The sequence below is a fragment of the Suncus etruscus genome, chromosome 13 (assembly GCF_024139225.1).
Source record: "Suncus etruscus isolate mSunEtr1 chromosome 13, mSunEtr1.pri.cur, whole genome shotgun sequence".
In the NCBI taxonomy this organism is placed as follows: domain Eukaryota; kingdom Metazoa; phylum Chordata; class Mammalia; order Eulipotyphla; family Soricidae; genus Suncus; species Suncus etruscus.
Window position 1 is genome coordinate 18,635,815 of NC_064860.1, and position 12,259 is coordinate 18,648,073.

The following is a 12,259-nucleotide window of genomic DNA, read 5'->3' on the forward strand; positions in this document are numbered from 1 at the left end:
GTATGGTTACCGATAAAAAGGGTTTGCCTGGAGATGGGGAACTGCAGCCGAAGAGAGATGCAGGGCGGCTTTCTCCCATCTTCTGGAAAGTCCTACCTTAAAAAGGAAACTGTGGTACATATACACAATGGAAATTATGCAGCCCTCAGGAGAGATTAAGTCATAAAATGTTCCTATACATCAATGTACATGGAATCTAATATGCTCAGAGGGAGAGATAGACAGAATAGTCTCCCTCATCTATGGGTTTTGAGAAAAATAAAATACATTTTTACAATAATACTCCGAGACAAAAGAGAGAAGGGCTGGAAGGTCCAGTTCACGACATGAAGCTCACCACAAAGAGTGATGAGTGCAGTTATAAAAATAACTACATTGAGAACTATCATAACAATGTGAATGAATGAGGGAAGTGGAAAACCTGTCTAGAGTACATTTGGGGGTGCGGTGGGGAGGAGGGGGATTTGGGATATTGGGGATGAAAATGTTGCTCAGGTGAAGGGGGGTGTTCTTTACATGACTAAAACCCAACTACAATCATATCTGTAACCAAGGTGTTAAGTAAAGATATTAATAAAAAAAATAAGAACAGGGGCCAGAGAGATAGCATGGAGGTAAGGTATTTGCCTTGCATGCAGAAGGTCAGTGGTTCGAATCCCTGTATCCCAAAAGGGTCCCCTGAGCCTGCCAGGAGCGATTTCTGAGCATAGAGTCAGAAGTAACCCCTGAGCACTGGGTTTTTTGGGTGTGACCCAAAAAACAAAATAATAATAATAAATAATAAATAAATAAGAACAATAAAAAAGTGCTATTTGTTATAAGACTCTGGGTAGCGAGGAACCCAGCTGGTCCACCTCGCCAGTCTCTGGGGCTAGGAAGATGCCAGGCTCAATGCACCTGCTGCAATTTGCAGCCCAACCCACTCCTTCTTTCTAGCTAGTTGCAAGAAGCCTGATGCACATCCCCGACCCCCTTGGGGGGGGGGTCTGAAAGGAGACCCCCCCATCCCCAAGGAGCCCACACCCCAGGAGCTAGCTACTCACCGGGCTCGCTGTACAGCAAGCGCAGCACCCGGCCCAGCGTGGAGAAGGTGCATCTGGGCTGGCACAGCTCCGGGCCCAGCACGGAGAACGCTTCCACCTTGCAGCCCGCCGCCACGAAAAGCGCATCCCGCCCGCCGCCACAAAACCGCTCGGGCTCAAGCTGGCAGGGCACTACTTGCTGAGACCCAAACGGGTGCAAATTGTACAGTTGCACCATCCCGGCAGCCGGCTCCCGGGCCTGCCTGCCCGTCCGCCCGCCCCGCCGGGCGTCTGGACCACTTCCGCGAGCCAAAGTTCCCAGTCACGTGACCACGGCCGGTCAGAGCCAGGTTCCCAGTCACGTGACCACGGGCCGGCTAGCCCCGCCTTCGGCTCCGCTTCCGCAGGCCCCCGAAGGCAGAGCTAGCTGGACCGCCGCACCCATTAGACCACGCCCTTTCGCGTCCGGCCACGCCCCCTGCGCGCTGGCCGCATGTTTTCTTCCGTCCCGTCGCCGGCACTCGGACACGCCCAACTCTCTCAGGCAAGCCAATCCCCAAACCCCTTTAGCTCCGCCCATCTCAGCCCCGCCCACAACCTCGTTCTGGTTTTGATTCCAGCGCTTGAAGTTCTCTTGCTCTATTTGCCGCTTCATCTAGCAGACACTCAGCTGTCATTTACTGGGTGCTGGGGCTGCTGTGCACTTGCCTCTTCTTTGAAGCAGGCTTGTTTAGACTTTTTTAGGTGTTTCACTCTCGAAGTCTGTTCTTTTTTTTTTTTTTTACTATGAGAACAAAGATACAAAGAAAGAGGACAAGGTAAAGTGGGAAGACAATCACCCATAAACAGAATTTGCAGAGGAAATCACCTTGCTGACACCTTAATTTTAAACTTTCAGCCAAAAAACATTAAGAAAAATAAAACAGAACTCATGCACAATTACTTTGTCCCTCGAGTCCCCATTATAGTACATTATAACATTTCTTAGTTTGCAAAGCAATCTAAAACCATAAAATTTATGTAACTCCTTAAATTGAAGGCATGGTATTTTTTTTACAGTTCCATGCACATGCATGTATTAGTTTAAGTTAACCTCAAAAGTTTAAGTGGTTTTTTTTTTAAGGATTAGAGGCAAAGGAGCACAGTAAAAAACCGGTGTTAGAGTGGCAATTGCTGTTTGCATAGGCCCCCCAAAATATGGGGGACATGGAAAGGAAAAAAAAAAGCCTTGGCCTAAATATAAGGAGACCCTACCCCTGAAGTTTTCTTGCATAAGACCAACTCTAGGCTACTAGGTTGTCTAATCCAAGTCACTGTAGTGCCAATACAATTTTATTTTTCACACAGTTGCTGTTGTTGGTGTAAGGTTTCTGTATTAAAGATCCTGGAATCTGCATATCCTACATTGAAGTTAGGATGATGTGGAGCGTCCTCTAGCTTGACCTCACAATTAGAGGGCAATGCAGAGAGCCCTGTCCTGCAAGCAGGTCGTTGTTGTTAAGGGAAGTCTCTTTTGAGTAGGTCAATTCGACGTCTGTTCTTTACTAACATTTCCTACTGGCTTTGAGAACATTATTCCATGCTCCCCGGTTGCCTGGGAACTAAATAAAAGGTTAGAGGGCTGTAAAGAATAAACTCAGATGTACACTGTCAATTCACTCCGAAACATCGGGGATTCTGTAATGATTCCATTTGGAAACAATAATGCCAACCTTGAATGTGCTTGACTTAAATGCATATATATTTGCTGAGTGAAAGAACTCATGGGCTAGGGGGCCCCAGAGTGATAGCACAGCGGGGAGAGTGTTTGCCTAGCAGATGCCAACCAACCCAGGTTCCATTCTAGGCTTCGCATATGGTCACCTGAGCACCTCCAGAAATGATCCCTGAGCACTGCCAGGTGGGGGCCAACATGCAAACCAAAAAACTATTCATAGGCTTGTAAATCAAACGAAATCTAGAATCTAATGGTGTGGGAACTCTGGGTGTTGGACAAAAAAAGATTATTCTAATAGTCTGTATAAAAATGTCTATTATTGAGGAGAAGGTTAGATTAAAGAGAAGGTAAGATTAAAGGAAAAACTCGAAAACTACATTCTCCAATCCCTTCAGAGACTCACAGCTGCCTTCCAAAAAGATTCCTGCAGCATTTGTTATTCTTTGGAACAAAATGCAAGCCTGGGGAAGAAGAAGCTATATCTGCATCCTACATTTGTTTGCAGATGTGGATTTATTCCTGAGATTGAGAACTGTCTGATATATTTGCATACATATTCAAACTTTTTTTTTGGGTTTTTGGGCCACACCCTGCGGTGCTCAGGGGTTACTCCTGGCTGTCTGCTCAGAAATAGCTCCTGGCAGGCACGGGGGACCATATGGGACACCGGGATTTGAACCAACCACCTTTGGTCCTGGTTCGGCTGCTTGCAAGGCAAACACCGCTGTACTATCTCTCCGGGCCCCATATTCAAACATTTAAGAACCTCAAGTTTATTGTATAGTTCAAATAGATAGGTCCAGGACCCTCGTGCAGAATATGACTCAGCCTGTCTCGCCATCAGGTCACCTCCAGTGTGATCTTATTTCTACGCAATTCTCTACCCAGTGCCTGCTTTCCTAGTCCAAAATCTGGATCCCTGCCATCTGAGATCCTTTGCTGGGGCTGCTACTCTATAACCTATTACTAGATCTCTCTAGGACTTCACCCCCATGGCTCTCTTTCCTTGTATGCCTAGGTGAGATCCTTGCTGTCCTACTGTCTGTCTGGATATAGGTGAAAGGGTCAAGATACCACTGCCCAGGCAAAGGCTTACTTTTATCTGCCGTAGTCTTCTACAGCCATCCCATCATCTGCTTTAATGGATACCTTTTGGAGCAGGTGAGATTTAAAGTAATCAATGGGTTAATTAGTGCTCCACCCTTGCACTTCCACTATGGCTGGGGAAATGGCATGAATAAGGGCAGTCACAGGACAACCTAGCAGGAATATAAAGTGTTCCCCAAGGAAAGAAGCCAGGTTCAAGTGTGACCTTGTGTCTGTGTGACCCTGAAGTTTTGCCGGCTGCCCTCATTCCTCCAGGTACTCCTTAAAGCTAATGTCCAAGTAGTCTTAGAAATGTACCTTCAGGGGGCCGGGCGGTGGCGCTAAAGGTAAGGTGCCTGCCTTGCCTGCGCTAACCTTGGACGGACCGCGGTTCGATCCCCCGGTGTCCCATATGGTCCCCCAAGCCAGGAGCAACTTCTGAGCACATAGCCAGGAGTAACCCCTGAGCGTTACTGGGTGTGGCCCAAAAACCAAAAAAAAAAAAAAAAAAAAAAAGAAATGTACCTTCAGGGCCCGGAGAGATAGCACAGCGGTGTTTGCCTTGCAAGCAGCCAATCCAGGACCAAAGGTGGTTGGTTCGAATCCCGGTGTCCCATATGGTCCCCCATGCCTGCCAGGAGCTATTTCTGAGCAGACAGCCAGGAGTAAACCCTGAGCACCATCGGGTGTGGCACAAAAACCAAAAAAAAAAAAAAAAAAGAAATGTACCTTCAGCACATACTTTCTCATTCTGGGCAGTTACTTGCTCTATTCTTAATAAAAAAAAACTCACTCAGCTTTTGTAGGGGCTCATTCTGGGATGAATGTTGCCATTCCAGCCACCAGATTTGCTGAAATTAATGTGTTTTGTCTAATTGATCCAAAGCATACTATCACCTGAATATCTTCAGTGATCAAAGAGCCACAAAATGTTACCTACCTCTAATTTTAATTATTATTATTATTACTACTGCATATCAGAGAAGCACATTCTGGAAAAGTCCCAGAAATCAAATAGGGAAAGAATCAAACAATACCCAGAGGTAGCCCCCATTATCCTCTAGCAATGTGGCAAGTCTGTGGGTGGGCAAGGTGGGTGGACTCTGCTTGCTTTTATCCACCCTTCCTCAAAAAAAAAAGCAAAATCCTCTGAAAGATTTTTTAATTGGGTAGTAGGATGAAGAATAAAATGTCACTATATTGAACCCATTGTTGAAGCAATTTCCAGGGCTCTGTGTACCACCAGTGACAGAGATATCAGAAGCTGGCACAAGAACCAGCATCAGCCTGGAGATGTCTAGCTTGCAGTCCTTAGGCAAGGCCAGTCAGTGGGGAGTAAATTCACATTCCAGTCTCCACTCTAACATTAGACCTGCCTTCAATCCTCTCCTCAGCCCTCTCTCAAATCTCAATTTCTACTCATCCTCCTCCCTTTTCCCCAACTTCCACATAGATTTTACTGGTTCTTCTTGTATAGGGCATCGATGTTTCCATCTGCATTGGCCAGAAAATTCCCCTCACTACCAAACCTAATGCTTTGTCTTGACCTCCATCTAGACAGTAGCTCCCCTTCCTAAACCCCTGTTTTCATTTGGTTTCTAATATCCACCCATTCTGACCTTCTTCCTCTCTCTTGGACTCCTTGCTGATCCTACTTGCCTTTTCCTGGACTCTAAAATTAGATGTCCCTGGACACTTCCTTTCAATTTGGACTCTCAGAAATAAGCCATAACTTTAAAAATTATCCAAATGTGGGTCAGAGAGATAGCACAGAGGTAGGGCATTTGCCTTGCATGTCCCTGAACCAGGACGGATGGTGGTTTGAATCCCGGCATCCCATATGATGCCCTTTGCCTGCCAGGAGTGATTTCTGAGCACAGAGCCAGGAGTAACCCCAGAACACTGCCAGATATGACCCCCCAAAAAAAACAAACAAATATAAATAAATAAATAAATAAATAAATAAATAAAATGATCTAAATGAACATTTCTAGTGCCCAGTTCTCAGCTTCTCCCTTGGACTCTGATCTTGAATATGTTACTTGATAATAGAATCACTCCATTGCTAAATAGTAATTTTCAGACTTCAGATTTGTTGGGGCCAAAGTGATAGTGCAGCTTGCCTTGCATGCAGACAACTATAGTTGGATCTACACTTTTCATAGAGTACACTGAGTTTGCCAGGGATATCTGAATGCAGAGCAAGGAGAAATTCCTGACCACCACTGGACGTAACCCCCAAACAACAACAACAAAAATCTTCAGATGTTCAATAGTAAATTTATATTTATTTCTTTATTTGGTTTGGGGCCACACATGACAGTGCTTAGAGATTTCTCCTTGCTCTCTGCTCAGAAATCACTCCTGGAGGTATCAGAGGACCACCTGAAACACCAAGGATCAAACCAGAGTCAGTTGTATGCCAGGCAAATGCCCTATCCAGTGTACCAATGCTCCTTCCCTCAACAGTACATTTCTATATTATTTGGGGGCAGGGTTAGGTCACACCTGGTTGGCCAGGAGCACTCTCTGCAATGCAGGGTGGGAGACAGGGGGCCATGGATTGAATCGGGACTGACTGCATGCAAGTCAAGTGCCTTAATCCAGGTACTTTCTCTTCAACCCTAGAGTGTAAATTCCTAATCCCTTCACCCCAACTTTCATCTCCTAAATCAGTAACAAGCAACCCCATTTATCACTGTCTTAGATCAAAAGTCAGAGCATATTTTTTTCTTGAGTAAAACATGAAAAACCTTATAATACCTAAGACACTTATAGAGAAGAGAAAGAAAAGACATATCCTGAATTTAATTTAAGTTGATAAATTCTGCTTTAAGATCCCAAGGAAGGTATCCAGTGGATTGACACTTACCTACTCTAGAGTGCCACCTAGAGTCAAAGTAAAGATCATTGTCTGAACCTTAATTACAGCAGGTTCTGAACAAGTAATTTATTCAAAGTTTTAAATAGAGGAGAAAGAGTCGGTCTTATTTTCCTGCTCTAAAAACTCCGATAGTGGCCAGAGTGATAGCATAGTGGTAGGGGTTGGCCTTGTACACGCCTAACCCCGGATGGACTCCAGTTTGATTCCCAACATAGCATATGGTCCCCCGAGCCTGCCAGAAGCAACCCCTTAGAGCTGTGTAGCCCAAATACAAAAATAAATAAATAAATAATCTAATAGCCTCCCAGGATGTTCGGATTAAATTAAAATTTCTTAGCTTGTCCTGCCACCCTCATTATCTCTCCAATCTGGTTTCCTACCACTCTTCCATTGCACTTTATTCCTTAAGCATACCCCCACCCTGCTCATTCTCACCTTGAAATCTTGGTGTTTGCCATTCCCTGTGCCTACAACCTCTTCTCTGGTCTTCCTCTGGCTTCCTGACTCGTTTAGAAAAATATCAAGATCCTTGAATTGTACCTCTTGTCAGTGGAACAGAGTAATGAAAACCAAGGCCAAGTATCTATTTATAAATTTAGGTTTATCTTTTTTTTTTAACCACAGCCCACAATGCTCATAGGTGACTCTGAGATGTGTTCTGGGGGATAGATGGGTGGTGAATGGGGGGTTGTGTGCTCCTTCCTGGTGATACTTGGTGGTTAAATGGTTCTGGGAATCAACCCTGGGCCTACACACAAAACATGAGCTCAAGCCCTCTGAGTTCTCCTCTAGCTGCCAGGCATCAACTTTTTTGAATTGGGAATATTTTTTAACCATACTCAGAGCACTAGGGTTTAATCTTGGCCCTGTGCACAGGGAGCACACCTGGTAATGGCCATAAGTGGTGCTAGGTATCTAACATGGGTTAGGAGACTATGCGCAAGGTAAGTGCTTTAATCCCAGTACGAATTCTCTGGTCACTCAGCATTTTAAAAAGACTTCAATGTGCAGAGTTTGGAAACCATTGGGGTCAAAAGACTTCTTTTCCTTCTGTATTTAGGGTGCTAAATAAATGCAAGCCTTATCTGGGACATTGTGTCTTTTTCCTTTTCTTTCCTTTTTTTTATATTTTTATGGTGGTCAAAGTGAATTACAAATCTTTCACAGTAATATTTAAGGCACATAGTGACAATGAATGAGGGGCATTCCCACCATCAGTGCTGTCCTCCCTCCATCCCTGATCCCAGCATGCATCCCATATCCCCTCCTTTGCCCCCCTGGGCTCCTTTACCCCCATAATGCTAGTGTAACTGTTCCCTACTTGTACAGCTTGTTGTAGACTGGGTATCGATTCTGTTGTCATTGACTTTGGGTTTGATGTTCAAATCTGATCATTTTATATTTCCCCTAAATGTTCATACAACTATCTGGTCCTGGTACTATCCATTTCCCCTCCTCAAATTATGAGACTGAACAAGATGATTTCAGTAATGTGGTTCTGTTGGAGATATAAGAAAAGATAAGGGAAAAGAAAAAACAAACAAAAAACTAGGAAGAGACCATCTAGGTGTTATAAATATCCATTTAGAAGAAGAAAAGGAAAAAAGAAGAAAAAGGTAACAAGACAAAACAAAACAAAAAACAAAACAAAAAAAAAAAAACAACAAGGTAGTAACAACAAAAATACAAAAAAAAAAAGAAAGAACAAACCAAAAAGCAAAACCAGCAACTATGAAAACAAACAAAAACAAACAAAAACAGTCAAAAAACCAAAACCAGCAACACTACTTAAAAAGGTTTTGTGTTTCAAAGATCAAATCCAAATAGATTAAAGACCTTGATATCAGGCCTGAAACCATAAGGTATATAGAACTGTAGGTAAAACACTACATGACATTGAGACTAAAGGCATCTTCAAGGAGGAAACAGCACTCTCCAAACAAGTGGAAGCAGAGATAAACAGATGGCACTATATTGAGCTTCTGCACCTCGAAGGAAATAGTGCCTAATATACAAAAGCCACCCACAGAATGGGAGAAACTAATTCACCCAATACCCATCAAACAAGGGACTAATATCAAAAATATACAAGGTGCTGACAGAGCTTAATAAGAAAAATATATATAACCCCATCAAAAATGGGAAGAAGAAATGAACAGACATTTCCTCAAAGAAGAAATACAAATGGCCAAAAGACACATGAAAAAATGTTCCACATCACTAATCATCAGGGAGATTAAAATCAAAACTAAAATGAAGTACCATCTCACACCACAGAGACTGGCACACATCACAAAGAACAATCAGTGCTGGCGAGGATGTGGAGAGAAAGGAACTCTTATCCACTGCTGGTGGGAATGCCATCTAGTCCAGCCTTTATGTAAAACAATATGGAGATTCCTCAAAAAACTGGAAATTGAACTCCCATATGATCCAGCTATTCCACTCCTAGGGATATACCCTAGAAATACAAAAATACAATACAAAAATCTCTTCCTCACACCTATATTCATTGCAGCACTATTTACAATAGCCAGACCCTGAAAACAACCAAGATGCCCTTTGACAGAAGAATTGCTAAAAAAAAATAAACACAAAAACTGTGGTACATAAACACACTGGAATATTATGCAACTGTCAGGAAAGATGAAGTCATAACATTTTCCTATTCATGGATGTACATGGAATCTATTAAGCTGAGTGAAATAAGTCAGAGGGAGAGAGATAGACACAGAATAGTCTCACTCAACTATGGTTTTTTAAGAAAAACAAAAAACAAAAAAAAATAAAGATATTACTGTAATAAGGCCCAGAGACAATAGAGTTAAGGGCTGCAAGGGCTAGAAGGACTGGCTCACAACTTGAAGCTCACCACAAAGACAGTGGTGAACACTGTTAGGGAAATAACTACACTTAAAACTAGCATGACAATGTTGAAGAATGAGAGAGGTAGAATGCCTGTAACGAACACAGGCAGGGGCGAGGGAGGAGGGGGGCATTGGTGGTGGGAATGTTGCACTGGTGAAGGGGGGTATTGTTTATGACTGAAGCCCTACTACAAACACGCTTGTAATCATGGTGCCTAAATATTTATATAAAAATGGTTTGTTTCCTCTTTTATATGTATATATACATTTATTGCAAAGGCACAGTAAATCGGGGAAATTAGATTGGGAATTCCCTTGGCCTAAGAGATACAGGATTTCTCTGCCCTTGAAGCATACTGCTATGGGAACAACTACAGGCTCTATACATGCTGATTTTCACACCCCAAAGTCTTTTTATGGTGCCAGGAAGCTTTCTGTTCAGTTGTGGATAACATCATGCCTCTGTAGCTAGAGATCTTGGTATTTGCATAGATAGGTCGGTCATAGGACAAAGGGTAGGAGAGAGTTTTTCTTTACGGTTCTAGAAGTTCAGTTCCATCACTGTTGTTGCAATCAGTCCTCTGTAATTAGTGGTCTTGATTTTGATCAGATCCTAGGACAAAGCCTAGGATGGAGTCTTGGGTCTTTTTCTAAGGGGTGTTTATAGAACTGTGGCCTGAGTTGTAAAAGGAAGCAAGGGCTCTCTAGGAGAAAAGTTAGCCAACAGCACCCTCTGATGGTATACGAAGAATCTCAAATATTCCAATATTGGAGAAGAAAGCTCCTAAAAGAAAAATGAAGGTGCCCCTCTCCACATGCAGACTATCTGCAGTCAGTGCAGGACTATCCTGAGATCACAGCTGAACCATCGTTAACTGCAGAACTGAAAGTTGGCTGCTTCCCTCAATTTCCTTTTTCTCCCAAGGACATCCGCCTCCCCCAGATAAGACAGATCACAACTTCCTTTATGTAATCGTTAGCCTGCACCGAGTGTCCAGCTGTATCTAGCAAGACCCTCGATTTCTGGCAACAGCTAAGTAACTGACCTGAGTCCTATGAAACTTCTCCGATTTCTCCCCTGGGATAGAAGACACACGATTAGGAAAGTCTGACCACAGGGTCAGAAGGGTTGGACTAAGGAAGGCTGGATTCATTTCACAGAAGAGGAGACAAAGGCCTAAATTTAGATAAACATTTCCTAGACCAGCATTTCTAAAGTGGAGGCACCTGGGATGGTCGAAGGGTGCAACAGATGAAATTAGGAAGGGGAGGTCGACTAGGGTGCCAATTTCAATTAGGACAGAGAATTACAAAAAGAAAACAAGGTCAGAAGAGGGCCTGGCTGAGAAAGGATTGAGAAACTGGGTCCTACATCTTTGCATGATCTGAATTCTTCAGGTCCTGAATTTCAGGAGCTTCGTGTAAGGTGGAGAAACTGATGACCAAGCACGGAACTTTACTCTTCCTTACAATTTTGCAAAAGCTTATGGTTACCTTACACCCCGAACTCAGGGAGTACCAGCTCGAGACACTATGATCCTGCACAGGGGAGACCCGTGGGACTATAAGGGCTGAAGAAGAAACCGCTCAGACACCAGAATTGGGATAGGAGGGGTCGAGGTTGAAAAAAAAAATGAGGAGCAATGTCGGTAATTCTCTCATCAGTGTACTAGGGTAAGAAAAGCCTCCTGGTCTGCACAGAGCCCTCTGCAAGACTTTCTGGGAAATGTAGTCCTAACTGAAGAGACAGTGTCCCTGGAGAAATCTGGGTAAAATCAGGGCAAGTAGGGACTAGGACTACACAAGCACAACCTCATTAGATGCTGATCTCGTGAGAAGTAAGCACATGTTCCACTCCCGATGCAGCTTGAGGCCAACCAAGCAGGTGACTTTCCCAAAGTTGCTTCCTGTGCAAAGGGTCTTCCTCTAAGATAAGATTTACAAGCAAATTATCTCCCACCAGAGCTGTGGGAAGACTTGTTTTGGTTGCTACTTTGGGGAGATTGAAGAGGGTGGGATCTGGAAGATATTCATGTGTATACTTGATCTTAGCTAAAGACTGATATTTTGTATTAGACTGGGAAAAATAAATGCAGGTCCCAATCGAACTCCTATTCCAGCCCATTATGCTGGCAAGGGATGTTCCCTCTCACTGTTTAACTTCTCTTGGCTTAGTTTTCAAAAAATTAGAAGCTTATCGGAACTTTGCAATGAGAATATGAAATGGTGATCACGAAAGCTAAAGGTTCCTAATGTCTGTCTTGGCTACTTGCAGTGAGAGCTCAGGCACCTCTGTATAGAGAGGAACCCACACGGCAATTGAAGAAGTAGAGGGCTGGGGAGAGGGTTCAAGTAGCTGAGGTACAAGCTTTATTTATGTGCCGGAGCCCTGGGTTCGATACTCAGCACCACCTGAATGATAGATATACAAACTCTGAGCCAAAAGTAGTTCTGAAACACTGTGTGATTTTGCTCCCAAACAAAAATAACATTTGAGATAGTATATCTATAAAATGGAATACTACACAGCTGTTAAGAAAAATGAAGTCATAAATTAGCTTTTGCTTGGATGGATATGGAGAGTATTACGCTAAGGAAAATGATTCAGAAGGAGAGGGAGAAACAGAATGATCACACTCATTTGTGGGATATTAGAAAATAGTATGGCATATGGCAATAATAC

General features: G+C 43.4%; 1 protein-coding gene across 1 annotated transcript in view; it reads right to left on the reverse strand.

Annotated features, from left to right (window-relative positions):
• The window catches only part of HPS3 (HPS3 biogenesis of lysosomal organelles complex 2 subunit 1), a 44,423-nt gene extending 43,163 nt beyond the window's left edge, over window positions 1-1,260 (reverse strand). The window contains exon 1 of the mRNA XM_049785523.1: window positions 1,044-1,260. Within this exon, the coding sequence (XP_049641480.1) occupies window positions 1,044-1,260 (217 nt within the window). The remainder of the gene's footprint in view (window positions 1-1,043) is intronic.
• Window positions 1,261-12,259: the final 10,999 nt, after the last annotated feature.